At 40.3% G+C, this 23,651-nt stretch overlaps 1 protein-coding gene across 1 annotated transcript; it reads right to left on the reverse strand.

Annotated features, from left to right (window-relative positions):
- Window positions 1–1,276: 1,276 nt before the first annotated feature.
- On the reverse strand, window positions 1,277–22,826 carry adam19b (ADAM metallopeptidase domain 19b). Its single transcript, XM_061286170.1, has 23 exons — window positions 22,563–22,826; window positions 21,290–21,375; window positions 20,294–20,364; window positions 13,424–13,502; window positions 13,163–13,239; window positions 11,523–11,709; window positions 11,379–11,444; window positions 10,558–10,629; window positions 10,286–10,452; window positions 10,006–10,090; window positions 9,451–9,590; window positions 8,828–9,005; window positions 8,669–8,758; window positions 8,402–8,597; window positions 7,230–7,338; window positions 6,885–7,101; window positions 6,697–6,774; window positions 6,330–6,438; window positions 6,128–6,254; window positions 5,960–6,050; window positions 4,256–4,534; window positions 4,088–4,179; window positions 1,277–2,133 (listed from the first exon to the last, which is right to left on the reverse strand). Exons 1-23 carry the CDS (start codon window positions 22,675–22,677, stop codon window positions 2,127–2,129), a joined length of 2,718 nt encoding a protein of 905 aa, XP_061142154.1. The 5' UTR covers window positions 22,678–22,826; the 3' UTR covers window positions 1,277–2,126.
- Between the last annotated feature and the right edge of the window lie 825 nt (window positions 22,827–23,651).

The raw sequence follows: 23,651 nt of genomic DNA on the forward strand, positions 1-23,651 counted from the left end.
ACGTGAGCATTGAAGTCACCCAGTAGAACGATGGAGTCCCCAGAAGGAGCGCTCTCCAGCACTTCCTCCAGGGACTCCAAGAAGGGTGGGTACTCTGAGCTGCAGTTTGGTGCATAGACACAAACAACAGTCAGGACCCGTCCCCCCAACCCGAAGGCGGAGGGAGGCTACCCTCTCGTTCACCGGGGTGGACCCCAATGTGCAGGCGCCCAGCCGGGGGGCAATAAGTATACCCACACCTGCTCGACGCCTCTCACCGTGGGGAACTCCAGAGTGGAAGAGAGTCCAGCTCCTCTCGAGAGGGCTTGTACCGGAACCCAAACTGTGCGTTGAGGCAAGTCCGACTATATCTAGTCGGAACTTTTCTGCCTCGCACACCAGCTCGGGCTCCTTTCCAGCCAGAGAGGTGACATTCCATGTCCCAAGAGCCAGCTTCTGCAGCCGGAGATCAGACCGCCAAGGTCCCTGCCTTTGGCCACCGCCCAGCTCGCACTGCACCTGACCCCTTTGGCCCCTCCCACAGGTGGTGAGCCCATGGGAAGGGGGACCCACGTTTCCTTTTCGGGCTGTGCCCGGCCGGGCCACCAGACGCTCGCCTTCGAGCCCCGCCTCCAGGCCTGGCTCCAGAGGGGGGCCCCGGTGACCCGCGTCCGGGCGAGGGAAAACAAGATCCATATATTTTATTCGTCATAAGGGGCCGTGCTTTGTCTGGCCCCTCACCTAGGACCCGTTTGCCATGGGTGACCCTACCAGGGGCATGAAGCCCCAGACAACATGGCTCCTAGGATCATAGGGGCACGCAAACCGCTCCACCACGATAAGGTGACGACTCACGGAGGGGTAACTGAAAATGGCTCAATGAAAATCAATCAATCAACCTACGGGTTTTACTGTATGGATGGATGGATTTTACTGTCCGCTATTTTACCATTTTTTTACAACATGCACCTGCGGTAGTTGATCTTAAGAGTATACAGTTCATGAGAGTAGGATAACTGTGTGTAGGGTATACTTACAGTAAATTACAGTTTCGATATTAAAATTACTATTTAATGAGAATAATAACAATAATCACATTTACAGTAGATGGTGCTTTTTTGCAACACACTCAAAATGTTATGTAACAGTATTTTCCAATTATTTATGAGTAAAACAGAATATGAGTGTAAATTCACTTACAATCATTTGTTAATGTGTGTTTGATTAATTTTTTAAAAGACATTTGTTGAAGTGTTATTCTGTTCAAATGTCGACAAGCAAATTTCAAACAGGTAACTAATGTGAAACATGAATACTTTATTGAATTCCAGTTGAAAATTCGATGTTGCAGTGCCTGAGTTTGCATAGATCTTTGGAGAAGACACAATGTGGCATCTGTGTTACAACACAGTTATTTCCCAAAGTCTTAAATAGTACCTTAATCATGACACTTCCCTGTTGCAATGCTTCCCGTCAACAATAATATACACATAAAGCTCAAGCAACCTATAATCTTCATTTAGACAGAGTCCATATTTGAATGAAGTAAAATAATGGTGCAATTCAAGAAGGTTTAGCAGACATGAAAAATAAAACTCTATAAGTAAGCAGCAAGGTTTTGGGTAAAAAAAAAATATCACTACAGCAAAGGGTAGAGATGACAATGTTCTACAGAACGTTTACAGTATGTACAAAAGTCCTACAATAAAGCTATAAAAAAATCCAAGAAAATATAAGAATGGCCGTAAAAAGGACATAAAAAAAATTATGACACATGACTCTCATTCAATTGACATGCAACTCTTCTGAAAGGTGTCGGACTGGTCCCCTTGAGTCCAGTTCAAATTCCAATATTGTCCACCCAAAAAAAAAAAAACATAAGCACTTCAGCACTGGCGTATTTTCTTAATGTAAGATATTCGATGCTTTCTCAGAGGCACCAAGTTCCATCACTACTGTAAACATTCATGTTTTTCAATTTGTTTTGGGAATAAATACTCTGGCAATTTAACACTGTTGAGATATGAAGTCATTCACATTTCTTTCCACTTGTCCACCACATACATACTACAACGTAGCCCACAGGTTCAGGTTGTCAAGTATCTTGGTTTACATGATCAGATTGATCCTCAACATCTCCCTGAAGTTCAGGCTCTGTAAGAGGTGTATTGAAAATCAGGTCTTCACAACCATAAAAATATTTTTGATAGACATGGTCATTCATTTAACATGTTCGTTATTAGGATTTTACATTCCACCACATCATTTTAATATATTTGGCTGCGCAATTACCGTATTTTCCGCACTACTAGGTGCACCTTCAATGAACGGCTCATTTTAAAACTTTGTCCATATATAAGGCGCACCGGATTATAAGGCGCATAAAATAGAAGCTATACTGCAACAAACTGAGGTTGACTAGGGTTGCAGTACGCATCCACTAGCCAATAACCAACGAGCCCTCTGTAAACAATCGCGTTTCTCAAACGATCTCCTATAAAATGATCGGAACTGACTAAAGTTCGATCTAACGCATTGGTACTACTTACCTATGTTTCCCTTCCATATCGATCCGTAGATTTACTCGAAACATTAATAGAGCAGCCTATTTTGACATGAAATAGTCTGGCGCGTATAGCAGCTATCGTTATAGCATTAGCCATCCGCAATTTCCCATGAGCCTCAGCTCGCAATCTCCCATGAGCCTCAGCAAAGTGTAAACAATTGCGTTTCTCAAACGATCTCCTATAAAATGATCGGAACTGACTAAAGTTCGATCTAACGCATTGGTACTACTTACCTATGTTTCCCTTTCTAATCGATCCGTAGATTTACTCGAAACATTAACAGAGCAGCCTATTTTGACATGAAATAGCCTGGCGCGTATAGCAGCTATCGTTATAGCATTAGCCATCCGCAAATTCCCATGAGCCTCAGCTCGCAATCTCCCATGAGCCTCAGCAAAGTGTAAACAATCGCGTTTCTCAAACGATCTCCTATAAAATGATCGGAACTGACTAAAGTTCGATCTAACACATTGGTACTGCTTACCTATGTTTCCCTTCCATATTAATCCGTAAATTTTCTCAAAACATTAACGGAGCACCCTATTTTGAAATGAAATATAGCGTATAGCAGCTATCGTTATAGCATTAGCCATACGCAATTTCCCCCCTGACTACAGTTGCCGTAATGTTGGGAAGCGATGCGACCTTGTAATTTAATAGTCGTACTAAAACGTACTGAAACATTTTGGCAGAGCACTGTGTACAACCAGTATGGATCAACAAATTCATCAATTAATCCATATATAAGGCGCTCTGCATTATAAGGCGCACTGTGGTTTTTTTCAGTAAAATGTAAGTTTTTAGGTGCGCCTAATAGTGCGGAAAATACGGTAATCAAAATTCAATTACGATTAAGATTATAACGTTCAGCGATTACAAATTGACATAATCGTAAAAAACAAATGATTTTTAATATGTCGAATGCAGTGTTTATTTATGCATCCATGCTTGAACTTATTTATTGTACCCATTTTTTGTTTTTTAAAATGGTTTGGTCTAAAAGTAACTCATATAGAAATGTGTGTCTAAATATTTATCATGTTTCAACATTATCTTGTTTTACAATATTCCAAAAAAATCAATGATTGTTTCAATAATCATGGTTTCGATTATTACATAATAATCATGCTACATATTTTTTTTCATAACAGAGCAGTCCTAGTTAGGAGTTGAGTTTCAAAACCGTGATTTAATTTCAATCTACCGTATCCAAGTCAAACCTGAGTGCTAGTCGAAGGACCGGCCAAACTATGAACATAGTGAAACTTTTAGATTTGCAGAGGGAGGTTTTTTAAATGTTCTTTTAATGTGTTTAATTTTGTGTTTTGGGCTCACGTCACCTCATTATCTGCTCCATCTGTTCACATTAAACTCTCATTGGCAGATATCTGGTGTGCATCTGAAGATATTTGATTCCATGAATATTTTGCATTTATGCTGCCATGACGCAAAAACAATTGGGCCATTTAAGAGAGAATAAAATCAGAATTGGTTCACTTGAGGCACGTAATGTAAACGCAGCCTAAAACGTCAGCAGTTACCTGTTTGGCTTTTTACATCCAACAGATGGAGCCAAAGCAGCCTTTCCCATCAGCAGCGCATCAGCGGTGACCAGTTGGCCTCTTGATTGGTGCTGTAAGTCACAACAAAAAGACATGCTGTTCATGATTTAGACAAGGCTTTGTGCGAATCCACAAAATACTATTCACCGCTGCCGATCTGCTGTCAGGACAACTCGGCGGAGGCCTGCTGGGTGGCTCGGGTCGAGGTGTGGAGGGTGAAAGTGCTGATAAAGGTGGCATAGGAGCCTGCTTTTTCCTCAGCTCAGGTTTAAAGGGAGTGTGCAAAGGCTGTCTCTGGATAAGACTCTGAGACTCACTCTGCTGTACAGCCAACACCGGCACAGGTGGGGGCTTCACGGTAGGACGCACAACACCATATTTGGGCCGGGTTGGATACGCCTGGCTGAGAGGAGGAGAGACTTTTCCCTGTGGAAAAAAAAAAAAAAACGCATTTAATAATGTAAAACGACTGGTGGTTGCTGTTTTTTGGCAGGTGGATCTTGTAAAAAAAAAAAAGTATAGTGGTCTTTAACCTGTCCTCTGTTATTTGCTGAAAATCTTTTTGTGTGCTAAAGCCATGTCTTTCTGGCGCCATCGAGTCAGCAAGGCATTGCCTGAAAGTGTTACCTCCATTTTTTGAAAAGCTTTAAACCATTCCAAATCTTTTGGGCTGGCGTCAATGTATTTTTGCAATTCGTGGTTGGGTCCAGTTGAGCTTCACCTTACAGTGGTGCCTTGACTGAAGTTTAATTCATCGTAACCATGACAATGTTTGTAAGCCAAAAACTAATTCTGAATATCAAATCATCTTTTCCCATTGAATTGAATAGAAATTGATACGTTCCAGCGCTTCTAAAAACACCAACAAACATTATATTTTTTTTATAAGAAAGATAGCATCTGGTGGTATTTTACATTATGAAAATGTAATGAATAATCATTTATGCGAAACTAACAAGTTAAACAGTTTGTGCTTCATAATTCATTGGACAGTGTGCCGCTCATTTGTGTGCTTACTAGGGGTGTAAATCGCGGGTTTTGTCACGATACGATATAATATCGATACAAAGAACTACGATACGATATTTGCCGATATCTTAAAGCCTGCTGCGATTCATTCACGATATATCGCGATATAGTGCTCTACGATCGATATTTTTTTTAATAGAAAATATAGAACAATATCCTGATTTATAACAATTCATACGCAAAATCAACAAGGTACTGCAAACTCTTTATTTAGGAAATTACAAGAGTATTGCAGTATACAAAGTGCTTATTTTAACATTGAACTTTGATGTCGTGTTTTTTCTTTAAATATGCGGCCAGATTTGTGCTCCCTGAATATTTGATCACCGCATGGCAGGATTTACAAACTGCACGTGTCTTGTCCGTTGAGCCATATTTTCTTTGGAATCCAAAGTGCTTCCAAACAAATGACTTGAAGCCTAAAGGGGAGCAAATTTCTTCGTCTTTTTGGACACTAGCCATAGCACCAGCCCAGGAGCCGCGTACTTGTTGTCGACTCCCCTTTCACGTGCGTGCTCTGCTCACAACACAACACGCGGAGTGCGCTCCCGGAAAGAGGAAGCAAGCAACAATGAACTGGATTTCAAAATAAAGTCGCGTCTAATGTCCGAGGTCAAACACGGCGATATAAATCGATGTTTACGTTTAGCATCGATGCCAATAAATCGTAGAGCATTATATCGATTAATCGATGTGTATCAATGTATCGTTACACCCCTAGTGCTTACGCATGTAAATCACCATGATGCCTAATAGGGAACTTGATCCAGAATTAGGTTTAGACAATAACTTTCAAAACTCACTTCTGGTGTGATTCGTTACCTGTTGGTCCGAGTCTTGTTTCTTGAGCAAGAATGTTGGGTTGGTGTGACCATTCACATGCGGAGGCTTGGCTTCGACTGGGACTGAACAACTGGAGGGCCAAACACAGGCACGTCCACAAAATGTTTGGAAAAGTCAAGTAAGAAGTACAAATTCAGCTCTAGATACCTCGGTACTGGTGTTGGAGTTGATGATTTAAGTGGCTGGAATTTATGTTTATAGCAACACCACAATCCAACAGCCAAAACAACAAAGAAAAGGACAGGAAGGACCAGTAGGACTAGAAGGAGCTTCCCTGTTGGAATACAGAGTATGAAAGGAGCGTCGTTCCGATTAAATACTATTCGTACGCTGAAAGATGTCGTCTCACTGTGAGTGATGACCGGTCCGCTGTCCACACTCCCGCCCGGGCCCCTCTGGTTACACAGTGGTGGGGCCCAGCCACTCTCACAGTGACAGTTGTGGTTGTTGTTACACAACTGCCAAGAGATGAAACAAAACAATTTCCTCTCCGAATCTTGCAGTTGTACAACATCTTAGGTCACCAGAAGCCAATTATTGGGCCACACAATAGTACCAAAAGGAAGTTTGTCAAATATGGTTTCCTTGTATAAACAAACATATTTAATTCACTGTTAATGCATATAAATCCTTTTTTATGATTACGCCAATTTTTTAATCGGGGAGTGTAATAATTGATTAATTCACCCCCAAAGTGCGTTTCACAAAAAACTCACCCCATGTCCATTACATTTGGAATGGCAGTCATCAGCTTTGAGGAAAGATGCATTACGGCATTCGCCATTGAAGCAAATCTATTGAAAGTGACATATGACCATTATGGATGGGCTTTTGCATTCTAAACTCAAATCTTGGTGTGAAAACACAGAGACTGCATAGTGATTTGATAATATTGTAGTCTCACTGAGTCATCTCCACATTTGGTGCCGGTCATAACGAGGCCTGGGTCCAGAGTGTCTCCCTGCACCTCCTCGTCTCTCTGCCCAAGCTTGTAAACGTGTGTTCCCATGCACTGCACCCTCTTGTTGCCCACACTCACTGTAGTCTCGATGAGCACTGCGTTGCTCTCTATTGGCTTAGATGCTGAAGATAAACACTGAATCTTTCCGCATTTAGCATCTCTGACACAAAACAAAGAAAAGGCTTAATGTAAATCGTGAGTTGGCATAGGATAGAAAATATTGTTTGATTTCAATTAAATACAATTGCGACCCATGTAGTTGTCAAATATGCAGAATGTGTACTTCACCTTTCCTTACAGCTCCTGTATTTCCCAAACAGATCTTTGCCACAGTTGCCATACATGTCGCCAGCTTCATTGACCTTCTTAAAGCACACGTCGTGGGCCGGACGGCCATCTGTAAAGGACACACACAGCGAGATATTTGGCTAAGTGATGGAAAGCAGATGGCATCCCTCACTGTTCTGCGTGGGACTCCTGTGATACAACAAAGACGCCCCGGGGGAGTCGGTGTGAACTTGGACACCAGCCAACAACAAATCCTGAGGCTCTGCCAGTGATGGGAACATCTGACCTCTGCTGCAACCTTCAAGTACTTCATGTAGTACTCAAAAAGAATTTGTCTACATTGAAAAAAAAAAAATGTTGAATTTACTCAATTTTATTTCCTTGAGTGGTTGCACAAAATAAAATCCCCTTGATCCAGATGTATTTTGAAGTGGATGTATAGTCTACCTAAAATAAAATCCTGGCTCCACTTTTTTTTAGCTGTAGCTGTTAAGTCTCCTTAAAAATTATATCTGGATGTAGATTATAATTTCTGCAACCACTTGAGGAAATAAAATGGAGTAAATTCAACAAAAACTTTTCTCAGTTTTTAAACCATAAATATCTTTTCATATTTAACTAAACCTTAAGAGGCTTGATTGAGCTCATGTATTTTTTCTTTCACCATGCAGCTAAAGTACAGAAAACGTAAAGTAATGGTTGCCTGTGCCCTGTGATTGATTGCCTGACAGGCCACTCTGCCTTTTGCACAAAGCTGGGATAGGCTCTGTGACCCTAAAGAGAATAAGCAGCATTGAAAGTGGATGAAATAAGAACAATAATAATAATAATAATAATAATAATAATAATAATAATAATAATAATAATAATAATAATAATAATAATAATAATAATAATAATGTTTTACTCATTCCCCAAAATTGTTTTGGTTCTCAACAGGTTGGACCGGCACCACTTATTTTGCAGTCCAACGTGTTTGGAAAGACTCCAAGTAGAGCTAGAATGAACCACAAGAGGGAGCTAATGTAGCACTACAAGCTCGGGACTTGATCGTTTCCCATGGACTACTTGAACTTTCAGAAAAATAAAAGGAACCTCTGATAAATGACTTGTCAAAAGATTCTTTATGGTACATAATATGATTCATGTCAATGGGCGAACGGTTCACCCACCTCGACCCCAAAGTGAGCGGCACTGTTGCTCCAGTGTGAGGCACATGCCAGTGTAGCAGTAGGCCTTCCCATCTGCACATGATGTGCCATCCACCAGGTAGAAGTTAGCAGGGCAAGACTCAGTCTTGCCATCGCAGTACTCGGCCAAGTCACACTGGCCTGATGGGGCTCGACACAGCACTCCTGGGCTCTTCAGCTTAACAGGTAGGGGAGATTGGACGTGATGCACTGGTCACATGGCTGTCACAATGTTTACAAGGTTCGTACCTTGCAGTTATGACAACAGACACCATGAGCGCACTCGGCTCCAGCTTTTAAAGTGCAGTTGTTTGCATTACAGCAGGGACTGGTACACTCCTGAAAAGAAAAGGATCGTGAGTCCTTTCGTCATCAAAACTAATAGTGCACTGATACCAACGAATTGACCTCTTCCTCTCCACAGTCACATTCCTCCCCATCTTCCAGGTAGCCGTTGCCACAGCGCTGCCCTCCATACATGGCTTTGGTGTTTGGCTCGTTGAAGAGACACTTTCCACCTCCAGAGCTCAAGTAGCTCTTGAGCTCCCGCATGTTACACGCGTTAAACACTCGTGGAAATGGGTGCCTGCGAGACGTACAGTAGGCTATAAATGAAAACAATTGCATGCTAATAGGACATTGTATTAGGTACACCTGTGCAATCAAATGAGATGGACTGTAAGAGGAATATCAAATATTTGGCCCTTAAAAGATATCAATGCTCAGTTTTGAATTAATACTGTATTTACAGAACCGTGTGTATAATTTTTCATTATTATTTTTTATTTGTTGCAAAAATACTGCTGTAAAGGCCAGTTCTGCCTTGTTGGAGATCTGAACAGAGCAACAAATCAAAATGTTGACAGAATTGAAGAAACACTGAAATGTGTAAGAAATGTTATTTCGTGATCAGCGCTCTACTGAGAAGCATTTAAATTAAATATGGTCGCTATGTAATTAACTCAAAACCTTTGTATGATACTTCAATGTAGTTTATAATCCACCACTCGAAAAAAAAAAGACAGTGTTACCCTGTAGCAGCTGCCATGATGCAACCTCCGTCCTCAGCTTTGGCCTGGCAGCAGCCAGCGCTGTCATGACTCATGCCGAAGTTATGGCCCATCTCATGCGCCATGGTGGCGGCGACGCCAACAGCTGACTCCGAATGGTCCTTTTCCACAATCACAGGTGCAGAGACACATTTCAACGTTGATGATTTGAACTGATGCGCAGTCTCCTCATGACACTTAACTGTATGCTAAAATTCCATGTCTTGAAAATATCGAAAAAAAAAGATGACAACTAATTAGTTTAATAGTAAATAAACTATTTCATACACAAATTTAACTTTGTTTTACCTCATCTACGAATGACCCGGCCCGCCTGTATGTTTTAAAACTCAAACGTGGCCCTTCAGCACCTAAGTGCACACCTGATCTAAAATGTGGTATTTTAACAGGGATATTTTGACTTTTTATATCCACTGTATTTAGAGCGTAGACAAGCGCAGAAAATGTCTCCATTGAATGTGCGTAACCTTTATTACCTAAATTAACCTAAATTGTGATCGGCAATCTGTTTCTCACCGTGTTCACTCCTCCAGACTGGTATACAGAGCACATGGCTCTGAGAGGCGCTAACCCGATGGTGGTGCCCAGGAATGACTTTCCCCTGCAGACACAAAGTGCACAATAGTTCGAGAGTTCCAGATTGGATTGAAAACTTCAGAACTTACTACCTAACAAACTTGAAACTCCTGCGTGTGATATATGGAAGTATCTCGCAAGAACAACTTCCTGTTGTCATCATCCAATTCTAACTGTCATGATCAGAAATCAAGTTAACATTGAGCGGGTGGACACTGACGTGATGAGCTGAGCGTTGTCATTGTGGAGCGTGTGAAGCTGTTTGCGTCTCCAGGAGAGGAACGCCCCCAGGGTGCTGTGCGGGTTGTCGGACACGTTGATCATGTCCTGGTTGGTCCACACCTCAAGGCCGATGAGCGCCACGCGGATGCTCAAAGCTTTGTAGTACTGTGTGTGTGTGTGTGTATATATACAGTGTATTGACATTAAGAGAAATGTTAATAAATATACTAATAGTACTTGTAGTGTGTAGACTTCACACAGAAAGGTTACCTTGTCAACTAAGTTGGCAGCTTCCAGTAATTTCAGTTGGGTCTTCTCGAGACTACTCCCATGTTTGTCAAACTGAAAGCCACATGTGGTTAACAGCAAATACGACACACCCATACATTATTCTTCATTTTTCTAATGAACAAAACAACTTGCTAGCCCCAAATAGTATGTTTAATGTTTATCATTCTAAATATATATTTTTTGTAATGGTGTAAATAGAACTTCATTGCACAGCTTTATGAGAACAGTACAAAAAACTAGAAATAATTCTCAGTATGACACAATGCTCGCTTTATACTAATATACAGGTTATGCTCAAACAATTAAACTTTACAGAAATGTTCATTTATTTCAATAATTCAATACCAAGAGTCAAACTCTTATTATACAAATTCATTTGTTAAAGACATAAAAAATTACAAACACTTTTCAGAAGGCCAATTACTACCTAATTCTGATACGAAAGATATTTTGCATAGTTTCCAATTCTGAATTGAACTACTGAAACAAATGGAGTTTTCTATATATATATATAATAGTTTGGTTTATATTGAGATGCACTTGTGCATATAAAATACAGGGTGACCTTAATTTGTAGCTTGACCAATATTGTCATCAAATAATAATCATATACAAAACATAATAAGATCTAGTCAATTTCACACAAGTGACCAAGTTCTCAAGAATCATATTTGAATTCGACTATAAATGTCTTGAAATAATTACAGTCAGCAATAAAAGAAATATCTAGTGTTCTCATGAAATCTTCTCAAGCGTTTGGCTATAAACATGCCCATCTAAAATAATGACATTATTCATACCTCAGCCTTGTCTGCCACCAACAGCAGCTCCACGTATTTCATATTCAGACTCAAGTCTCTTCGTTCCTTTAATTGATTGATATCATAGTTAGAAAATAAATCTCTGGTTTCAGTCTGCACTGTATTTCTCCAGCTGACACTCACCCTTAAGCTCTGTGCTGATGTCATCCCATGGAGGAAGGTGCCAAGAGCCTCTTCGTTACTATGGCGCTGCAGACAGTTTCTAGGAGGTAGATGGAGACTCTCGGCTCGGAAAACGGCGTGCTGAGGCATTGCCGTAGAGACGGGCTCAATGAGGTAGCTGACACTTGCGTTTAGAGAAATTAGACCCCTGAGGGAAATAAAAAGTCTGCTCACAGTCCCAATCAGCAGTTGCAAATCAACATGGATGTGCATTGCTAATCCATTCTTTTACAAATAATCGGGGCAAAAAAAGACTCTAGCATAATTTATACCCATTATTGTAACATCGGTCATATCTTTCTTTGTTTCTCATCTATTTATTGGCACTGAGAGAGTGTTGAAAGTGTAAGCTGGGGGGTTTTCTGTGGTATAACATTTCAATAAATAAAGAAACGTGGGAAAACGTTTTTGGGCTCGGTAGTCATAATTTAAAAAATTCAATCCTTTATTTTAATTGTAACCAAATGTATGCTTAGATCATATCTGACAAGAGTTTAGAGGCAAAAAACATTTTAATGGGGTCAGGTACAAACTGTAGACACAAAAGCAGCTCAAGCAGCTGCACTAAACATCTGGAGAGGTCTGACACCCACCCGTGCGCCCATCCACGCCTGAGAAGCTTTATTAGAATTCATGTAAATGGAGAGCAACAGGATGAAAACACAATCACACACATGTTTGTGCACACACACACACACATGCACACAATACACAATGCAGAGGTCAAATCTGAACTCTGGCCTTTCTGTCTGGGGTTTGAGTATGTTCTAGATGTGTATTTTCTCTCGGTACTCTGGTCTCCTCCCACATTCCCAAAACATGCACGGGAGGCTGACTGACCACTCCAAAATGCCCGTAGGTGTGAATGTGAGTGCGGATGGTTGTTTGTCTATTTGTGCCCCGTGAGTGGCTGGGAGCAGTTCAGGGTATCCGATGCCTGCTGCCCGAAGTCAGGTGGGGTCGGCTCCAACAAGGCGCGACACTTGTGAAGATAAAACAGTTCAGAAAATGGATGGATGGATGGATGGATGGATGGATGGATGGATGGATGGATGGATGGATGGATGGATGGATGGATGGATGGATGGATAAACAATACAGTTAATATTTAAAGTTAATATTTAATGTTTCATGTTCAAACTGATGAATGTTGTGTGCATTCTCTCATTTTGAAATTGATGCCTGCAACACTCTCCACAAAAGGCTGGGACTGAGGCATCAAGAGTCTGGGAATGTTCAGGAATGCACACACGTGTAAACCAATTGGCTGGAAAGCCTCAATGGTTAATGAGGCTTCATTTTACCATGTCATGTCATGATTGGTATTGGAGGTGTGTTAGTGCCCATGGCATGAGTGGCATGGGTTACTGTGTAGGCACGATCAATCACGCAAGTCTCACACACAGGCGCACAATCGCGGTTGGAAGACCATCTGCAAGGGCCAACTTCGCAGAGGCCAACTTTACATCAGCTGCAAATGGAGTTCTTTTTGCAGTTTCTTCCAAATGTACCAGTACAATTGTACAATTGAGCCAGTTTATGCTTCTGCCATAAAGACTGTAGGGCCCTCCTGTGATGAATTGAAAGAAGGTTTTTCTTACCTCAGACCTGAGCATGTGCTGACCGCCACACTGGAACCGTCTACACCCACAACCTCTCCGTGGTACAGACAGTGATTCTGGAACAGCAAAAAATAAATAAAAAATGAATATAAACATTCAGCTCATTAATGTACAACCGTCCCCATACTTGGTCATACCTCATTGTCATCCACATAACTGAAACATTCCGTGTCACTTATGACAGGATTATTTTCATGTGCTCGCTGCCATGAAGGATCTCCAAAGTGTTTCACAACTTACCATGTTGACGGGGGAGAAGGACCTGCGACTTCCGTCCCGAGTATACCATATTTGCTGATATCCGGGGGTCAACAGCTGCCTGAAGAAAGACATTTCATTATAGTAAATATTCAAACAGACATTCATTTTATTGAAGGATTTTATAGTACTGCATTTCTAAGCATTTTGTACAATAGGATCAGTCAACTCATGCTTATTCATGAAACTCTCCATGCATTTTTTTTCTGTTGAACCAATTTCATTAATGGGATTGATGTCAGAGAAAGCAGGGTAGGACATACTTAAAGCACAGTGCTGGACCATAGTTTTTTTTAGTTCCACAACTAATTGAACCATCACAATTAATGGATGGAATAACACCTTCACTATCAGTCTTGCAATGAATCATTTCAAACATCATTCCATATTGGTGCAGCTGATCTGTTGATAACTGCTAGCTGCACAACTAAAGATAAATAGTCACTTGCGATACATTGTCAACAACAAAAGAGTATCTATGAAAAAACTCTGCAGAAGCTATGATGTTAAAGACCGTGATTTGATTCTAAAACATTGCTAAAATGTTTGAAGATAGATGCTGAAAACATCCAATGACTCAGAAAAATTCTGTATTGAATTATTGCAAAACGGCATTAATGTCTTTTTTCCGTTTCAGTTGTCCAGATTTTTGGGGACATGGTGCAGTTAAGACCATGACCTTTCTGGTATGATTCGGAGTGCCACGTTTACAGACGAAATGTATGCTAGCTTGTTAGCCTGTTGTCCCACTAGCTTGCTAGCTTACTGGTCGGCTGTGTTATGTGGACACACACAATACACACAACTTGTTGAGGTGGTGATTTACTGAATGACTGATACTTGTCTGCTGACTAGTTAGCTAGCGGGCTGAGGTCATCTGAAAGCCCAAGCTTGGTTTTAGCTACAGTACGTCCCAAAATATCAACTGAAATGGGGGTGGAGTTGAATACTGTTTTGCAACAAATTAGTTCAGAGTTTTTTTCTAAAGGAAAAGTAACTTTATTATATGCAGAACCACAGCTGTGGCTAAAACGGATTGACAATTGAGCACATACTGTAAGAATGTCGTTGAGTGACATGTAAAAAGTTCTGCGGAAGATGTTTTCAGCATATTAAGTGGAAATGCCATGTCCAACAACTGGAAAGAGGGCTCTATTTTTCATGATTTTTGGAGCCTAATTGTATATCCCAGGCAAATTTTTATTCATTCAAATTGTATGGCCTATCAGCAACACTCTTACCTGCAGTGTGTCATTTTTTTAAGAACATTTCTAGTTTGGTATGTTGACTTTAAATTGTTTCCAGATAATTAGGGTTAGTCTAATAATATAGGTAGAAGTGTGGCGGGAATTTCAGGAAAATGTCTTGATTTTTGCAAATGGACGATCTGTAACCCGGAAATCTTCTCCCTCAAGTCAACAAATATTTTTGATACGTGTCAACAACCCCACTCTCTGCTGTACACAAATCTTACTGGGCTGAATTTTGATCCCGGTACGTCCCCGAATATCGGCAATTTTAAAATGTGAATAGGTTCAGATGCTATGTAAGCTCCATACAATTTGAGCAAAACTCTTAAGTCTATAAAAAGAGCTTTGAGAATGTATTATTTTTACAATGGTCTTTTAAAAGAAAAATCTTAATTCATTGATGGAGCAGCCATCTGTCGATAGGGAGTGCATGGGATTGAATTTGTATTAGTAATAGAAGTGCAAGTAGTGGTAGTAATTGTAATGGTATGCACCAATAAGAATGCAACTCACTATGAATAAACTGCAACATAAATAAATGAATATGCCCTGCTGCCACCAACTGGCGAACAATTCAGCCATCTGGAAGAGGCTTCGGCGCATCCACAAGCAGTGGATGTGGAGGGGCAGAAAATGAATTGTGTACTGCCACACGGTCAGTATTCAAACCATCTGCAGCACGAACTGTTTACGTGTGATGAGCTGTGCGCATACTTAAACAGACCATGTCAAAGGTTTACACAAAGAGCGTTATACTTATCCAGATGTTTGTATGCAGTCTTCCTCCCTGTCTCAATCAACCCATCCTTCCTGTTTTCATTCACAAACTTTCCCTGCTCAACAGCTGTTTTTCTCTCCCTCCAAAGAGCTCACTTCTTATTCCTTCTATCATATAGTTTTGCTAATATCCATCAAACCATCTGGAGCTATGACGCAATGAGAATAGACAAAGAAGAGATGCTGGATTAGACTGGGGTCTCAAGCACATATGGAACACATCCACGGTGCTGCTCTTCCTTTTGATTTTGGATTTCTCTTTATGCTTCTTTCACAGTCGGAAGCTTTGCAGAGTCATTGCAGGGGGATATCTCCTCAAATATCATTATATTCCTTTTCCTGCTCTGCCGGATGAAAAGTAGTAGAGCGCCAGAGATGAACGTTTTAACAATTTTAGCTCTCATTCTACGTCTTCACCACTGTATAAGAGGCGTCACATACTATAGCCTACATCTGACTGAGTCGCAACCTAAGATTGACTTCTTCCTCATGTCAGGGGAACATTTTTAACCGTCCATCCTTTAATTTCCCTATATTAGGGTCATGGTTGAGTTGGAGTGTATCACAGCAGAGCCAATCAAAAACACATACATAGGTTCATTCAACTTCAGAGGTTCTTCTGCGTTTTCCCGAAAATCATTTTAGTCACTAATGAAAGAAAGAATGTGAACAACGGGATTTTTCTTTATCCTCCCATCAGGATTTCAAAAAGAAATGCCACTTGAAACAATGGTTGTCTGTTGATGTAATTACAAAGCGAGTAATAGACGTTTCCCAAAAACTTGGCCAATGAGAGAACTTAAAAGGTTTGGTAATAATGACGCTCAATGATGTCACCGTCCCAGTCTAGCTCATTAACACTTCCTTTGGTTCCCCCGAAATATTCCCAACATGCTCTCAGCTCACATGTAATATTCACCATTGCTCATGGTGGTAGAATTACACGTAAATCAAAGGATGATTGACTGGCTTTTAGCTCGGTGCTGTTTTTATAATCACACAGGATGGATGATCTCTTGCGCTCTAAATTTATGATCCTATACTGCTCCTTTGGGAGTGCGGGCTGTTAAAACTGCTAACTCATGACGTACAGGCATAACATACCTTTAATAAAATTATATACTCACTCCTTGAGAAAAACCATTTAATTAACATACGAATTAAAATGAGGAAACCGTGTATTTGCTTCATTACAAATATTTAACTGATGTTTGGTTGCAATTTAAATTATGTATTACTGTAAAAACGAAGGCATAAAAAATGATCTTTGAAATTATTTGTTCTAAACGATATGAAAATAATGAAAAATGAAACAATAATTCACAGAAATACAATAAAATTAAACATATCGTTTAAAAATGGTCATGACTTCTTTCATTTTTAACTTGATTCCCTAAAGATTTATCAATGTACATATGCATTATTTTTTAAATATTCATTGTTATTTATCATATGTCATTCTTATTTGGTGAATAGAAAATTTATTGATAGATAGAAAAATCAGATTCTAGGTGTTTCCACGAATTGCTCGGAAAAGCTTCTAAGATTTTTCAGGGATATGAATACTTTTTAAAATCTCTTAAATTGACGTTTGAATAATTTTTTGTCATTTTTAAATTCAAATGTAGTCACCCATCAAATGAAGTAAATTTGAGCGAAAGTACGTAAGTTGAGGCTTATTCAATACTTGTATAAGGAAATGTGTTTATTTAAGTTTAGCATCCAGGTTACTTTTCTTTCAACTATATCTATACACAGAAAATAATATTATTTAAAATAATATTTTTTTCAACTATATTTATACACAGAAAAATAGAAATAGGTTCAACTTGAAGCTCAACTAAGGATCGGTCGAATTTGTACACAAGAATCAACAACACAAGTATGAAAACCAAACTACCTGTATTGTACGGTGACGAGAAAGATTAAGAAAGCCAGTTGGGTAAAATAAGGTTACTTCACGTGAATTTCTACATTTTCCTTTATCTTACCAAACCCCTTGAGCTGAGGCTCACTTGCTCTATAACACTTTATATTGCACGTAGCACAAATGCCAATTCACTTCTGGGTCTGAATCTAAAAGCCTTTCAATTTAATTCTATGCTGCTAAATGACGCGAGCCCTCTTTAATGAAGACTATTTAACAAATGGGTGAATAAATGTGCAAGCCTTAGGGGACTTTGCAGAGTTTGGATGTGGTCCAGGATGAGGACAGATGCTGTGAGTGAGGAGCACATTGCTGCCTGGTCTCTCAGTGAGACAAAGACTCGGTTCAGCTTCTGTCGGGAAGGCGGGAAGCAATGTGAAAGTACTTTGGAGATAGTGAAAGGGGGGGGTGAAGAGAAGGGAAGGCGGTGTGGGCTAATGCATTAGGGTCAGTGGGTCGCATTCTCTCATCGTATCAGATGACATCACCGCACACAAGGACAGGGAGGCAGGAGGCCGATGCTTAGCAGTGAACGATTTATAAGCTTTGACCGCACGCCAAATCGCTCGGCCCGTGCGTTAGTCATGACCAAGCGCAGACGTCTGCAGGCTGACGTTTGAGCAGACTAAACATAAAGTGAACCAGGGACAAGCAAAGACATCTCCTACTTTCTGATCCCTAACCCCAGTAATCCACCAGGTCCAGGCTATGAGCCTTGTTTGTGTATTCTGTGAGCATTAGCTTTGTTTGTGTATGGTCACAGAGCGTGACACCAGAGCTCTGGGGAATGTCAGAGGAGAGAAAAAGAAAGACGTCTGGGCTGCCCCTTTTTTGTACGAGGTGAAGTCGGCAGGATGGGAAAGGGGGACAATGATTGCCGCATCTGATGAAAGGGAGCATTTGCTTCAAGTAGGTGTCTTCCGTTATTGGTTTTATACTGCCGATTACAATACCGATCATCCGCCAATGAGATTCACCGATACAGATTTCAGTACCCATCACATGGATTGGCAGCCCGCTTTTCCATTTGAGAGCTGCTGACTGATTGTTTTAATGATTGATTAATATTTTTTTGTTGTTGATTCAAAAACAAAACAGTCTTTCCAAATCTCCCTTCCTTTGTTAAATAAAGACAGGACATCATTTCAAATTGACAGCGTTTAAAATGCACAAACATAGTATATTATGATTGAATTGCAGCTTTGGCTGTAAGGAATGGGGGGATGAAGGGGATCACATAATGAGCTGTCGATGGTCGTGTATTGTGATCGACAATAGAACGCGTTGATCAAATTATGAAGGACAATTTAAATAAATAATCCAATAAATAATAAAAACGTCTGCTATTTAGTTCAAAGTGTAGATTATTTCGATTCATCATTTGGTACCACCTAAAAAATGATTTAAAAAAATAACAGTTGCTGGACGCTATATGCTGCTGTAAATTGCGAAACTCACTCAAGGAAATCCTTGCTGCCATGTGTAACATTATTATTATGTTTTGTTACATTATTAGTAATATTAGTATAAATATTACATTTTCCTTTTTTTACAGTATTTTTCCGACTCTTTGAGTCAGCAAACCAGTCCATAGCTGGCCGTTAACCAAATCACATCCGTTCATTAAGATATAAGCTCAGGCTGATGCACAAACAAATGAAAAAAGGAAGATAATAAATACATTTTGTCTTGACACTGTCCACCCCTAAAGAGCTGTAGAAACAATTTAGCCCTTCTCATGTGTCTGAATACATTATTTTAACTATCAGAAACAGCTCTCTGACAGACGCAAACTGCTATAAAACTTGATTTGCCCAGCACACAGCCAATTTTAATGGGACCCAACACAGAGACCTCTGTTCTGCATTAAACCCGTGTTCCGGATACAATCATAACATATTCTTCACATGACTTCTCCTAATCCTCTTCCGTAGGACTTCACCCCAGTTTCAGCTACCGTAATTTTCAGACTATAAGTCACGTTTTTTTCATAGTTTGGGTCGGGGGGGGGGGGGGTGACTTATACTCAGGAGCGACTTATATACACATATATCTTTTTTTTTTCACTTTTTGGGGCATTTTATGGCTGGTGCGACTTATACTCCGGTGCGACTTATAGTCCGAAAATTACGGTAGTTCAATTGAAGCTCGCAAAATGTTGAAAAGGTTTACGTGCCAAGAAACTAAGAAGTTGCTCTAAAAATAGTTTCAAAACATTTCTGGGCAGTAATTGACTAATGTAAGACATTGAGACATGCTCTCTTTTTTTGCGTGTTTTCCTCCCCACCCAATAGCTACACTAATGAGTGATTGATGAAGCATCCCTGCCCAGAAGGAAATATAAGAGAATGACCACCTGCTGGGGAGGGAGCACATAGGGGGTAATTCCCCAAGGGCAAGTCAGTCAGACAGACTGGAGTCATGACTTGTTAATTGTATTTGTATGTGTGTGTGTGAGGTAGGGTGAAGGAATGAAGGGCTTACATTAGTGGTTCTTCTAATGTTCAGTGAAACCTCAGATTGCTTGTGCGTGTTTGTTTGTTACTGCACACATCTTAAGAGCGATAAATGAAAACTTGCCAAACTACCACACTGTCCATTAAATAAAACACTGTCTTATCTGTCGAAAAATATCACTCTGATTGGAAAGGAAGCCCAACAGATTGTGAGATGTTAAAGGCACAGCCTGACTTCCTGTTAGCCAAAAAGCAAACAGATCGGGTGTCAATACAACACTCTGTCGTCCAAACACATCACCGGTCATCTCCATCTGTGCAAAGTGGAGGCCCTGACATCATCCAGGTGTCAAAGCATCAAATAAAATCTGGTCAAACAAACAAGCTGATCGCAAGTATCTCTATAAATGCCTGCAAAAATACCCGTGTCCAAAAGACTCACTGATTTCTCTCTAGGTGTAGCCGAAGGTCCTGGCCCTCCACTGAGATGTGAACTTCAGCCTCGGGAGGATGCTGGAAAAGAAATAGAAGCAACTTTGTACCTCTTTCCAGTTGTTGGACATGGCATTTCCACTTAATATGCTGAAAACATCTTCCGCAGAACTTTTTACATGTCACTCAACGACATTCTTACAGTATGTGCTCAATTGTCAATCCGTTTTAGCCACAGCTGTGGTTCTGCATATAATAAAGTTACTTTTCCTTTAGAAAAAAACTCTGAACTAATTTGTTGCAAAACAGTATTCAACTCCACCCCCATTTCAGTTGATATTTTGGGACGTACTGTAGCTAAAACCAAGCTTGGGCTTTCAGATGACCTCAGCCCGCTAGCTAACTAGTCAGCAGACAAGTATCAGTCATTCAGTAAATCACCACCTCAACAAGTTGTGTGTATTGTGTTTGTCCACATAACACAGCCGACCAGTAAGCTAGCAAGCTAGTGGGACAACAGGCTAACAAGCTAGCATACATTTCGTCTGTAAACGTGGCACTCCGAATCATACCAGAAAGGTCATGGTCTTAACTGCACCATGTCCCCAAAAATCTGGACAACTGAAACGGAAAAAAGACATTAATGCCGTTTTGCAATAATTCAATACAGAATTTTTCTGAGTCATTGGATGTTTTCAGCATCTATCTTCAAACATTTTAGCAATGTTTTAGAATCAAATCACGGTCTTTAACATCATAGCTTCTGCAGAGTTTTTTCATAGATACTCTTTTGTTGTTGACAATGTATCGCAAGTGACTATTTATCTTTAGTTGTGCAGCTAGCAGTTATCAACAGATCAGCTGCACCAATATGGAATGATGTTTGAAATTATTCATTGCAAGACTGATAGTGAAGGTGTTATTCCATCCATTAATTGTGATGGTTCAATGGTACCAATGGTGTCTTTAATCACCTTGTGACGTTAAGAAAGTGAGAGTGCCTCACCTCTCTGTTGGCAGACCTGCTGTGCCTGCGAGGATGCAGCCAAACGGGATAGGTGATCTCATAGCTCTCCACCGCAGCGCTTTCTCCTGCAAAAAGTTGTAGCTTCACATGGCTGCATACTGTACACACTGGTTAGATGAATGTGGTCAAAGGGTCTACTAGAGATGAATACCATTTAAGTTCACTATATTTTTACCTTGCAGTTTGCAGTGGGTGGATGGATGAATTAGTAGTAATTACTAAATAGCCCTGCCTTAGTATATATATACACCCTAACCACTTTATTTTAGTTAATTAATGCAAAGTCTCTCCTTTGTAGCTCAGGACACAAATGAGAAAAGTGGTTCCTCTTTGGGATGTATCCAGCTATATTCTTTAACGCTTATTCTCATCTCTCAGATGACTGGCCAAGAGGCAGGGTACATTGTGGCAGACGCCGGCCAATTAATAGGCACATAAACGCAAACAAAAGAAAAATCTTGCTGTTGTTCCTGTTTATTTTTTCGGTGATACTACATGGTTCTACTGCAGGGGTGTCAAGCTCGTTTTTTCGCGGGCCGCGTTGTAGTCATAGCTTCTTTCGGAGGGCCCTTATGACTGTCAACCCAAATAAATGTATGGGCACCTCATATTATATACAGTAAAAGCTACAAAACAAACTGACAAATAACTCGTTTTCAAATGAGACGAGTAAAAACTGGTCAAATATATAAAAAAAAGATATTAAAAATGAAGACAATTTGCAATTCTAGTAATGACACAAATTTGATGCACAGTTTGTCTTCGCGGGCCACAGAAAAGTATGTGGCGGGCCTTATCTGACCTTGCGTTTGAGAGCTGTGTTCTACTGCTTTAATGGCAAGGCACGTGCATTATTTACATTAACAGCTGATGTAATAGCACACCACTTGTCTATTGTGGTACTACTAGTACATTGCTGGGATATTTCTGGAAGCACCACAGGAATGATGCTATATCCAAAACCAGTTGACTTTGCACTATGTAGGATTAGATTGTAGATTGCACATAGCGAGGGCATGCTGCCACTTTTGTCAAAAGCGATATCATCTTAAAACCACTGAGTATATAAGCAGCAATCTTCCTCATGCAACTTTTATAAATACCCTACCTCTTTAATGCATTTAACAGTTTAAGGCTCCATAGAAGTCACAGTCTATTGCTTCCTTTATATTATTATGAGCGTCAAATGCAACGAGGAGTGAACGCACCTTCGAGAATTCAATTTATGGATGTAAACAAGAGAGAGACTCACGTCGGCCAACAGGGGCTTGCGCAGCCGACTGAACCCAGTGGAGGAGCGCTAGGAGGCACAAGCACAAGAGAGAGGATGGCGCGCCATGGAGAGGACGCGGAGGAGGAGGACGCATCCTAAACGCAAGAGGCTCCAAGTGGACTCGGACGGGAGAGACATCAATGTAGTTGCTGGCTGAGATTGCTCACATCCGACCCAAGGAGATTCTCCGTCGGTGTGACATGACGAGGTGCCGCTCCTCTGGGGGATGATGGACATTCTGCTTGAGCCCTCCCCTTCAAGTGCACGCGCGTTGACACGCATGCGCGCGTCCAACCAAGACAAGACATCGCTGTATTTAGCGTTCAACAAGACATCACGACGGGTAGAAATCCGAATGATAAAAAAACGATACTGTTTACTTTTGAAGTGGTTTTCCAGCAATATTTCCACACAATAATTTGAAAAAAAATGTGCAACTCTATTAATATAACTTTATTAATACATATCATTCAATGATAATCATTGCCAGTGTTTACATGTTAAAATGACCACTTTTTCAACACTGCTAGAAAATCATAACGTCCCGTCACCGCGGAGATCTTTTTAGAACAGGCCACCTCGTTTTACGACCCCTGCTTAGAGAATCTGTGGTCTTCTTTTTTTCTCTTGAAGTATTTTCTACAGTACTTATACGTACTGCAGTTGTAAAGCTGAAATAAAATTATACAGCGCTTATAAAGCTCTTCTTTACTGGCAGTCGGGATTATCAAATTGAACCTTTATTGGTTCAACTGTTATCCCTCAAAATAATATAAACAATTAAAGTGTCTTTTCTTGTAAGATGAGGTATTAAATTAGCTGAATTATTATTTTGTGGTGTCCAAGTAGAAAAAAAGATCACTGCACCTCTAATAGTACAATGGAACAGATTTGGTTGATGGTAAAACATGTACCTTTATTCATTATAACTACACAACTGTAATTGCACAATATTATTTCATACACCTAGTGGAAACCTGGTACCCACGGATGAGTAACATCTCTGGCCACTACATCGGGAAGTAAATATGATATTACGAACAAGTTTCAACCTGCGAGCTCAAATGT

This window comes from Syngnathus typhle, linkage group LG1 (assembly GCF_033458585.1).
Source record: "Syngnathus typhle isolate RoL2023-S1 ecotype Sweden linkage group LG1, RoL_Styp_1.0, whole genome shotgun sequence".
Lineage (NCBI taxonomy): Eukaryota > Metazoa > Chordata > Actinopteri > Syngnathiformes > Syngnathidae > Syngnathus > Syngnathus typhle.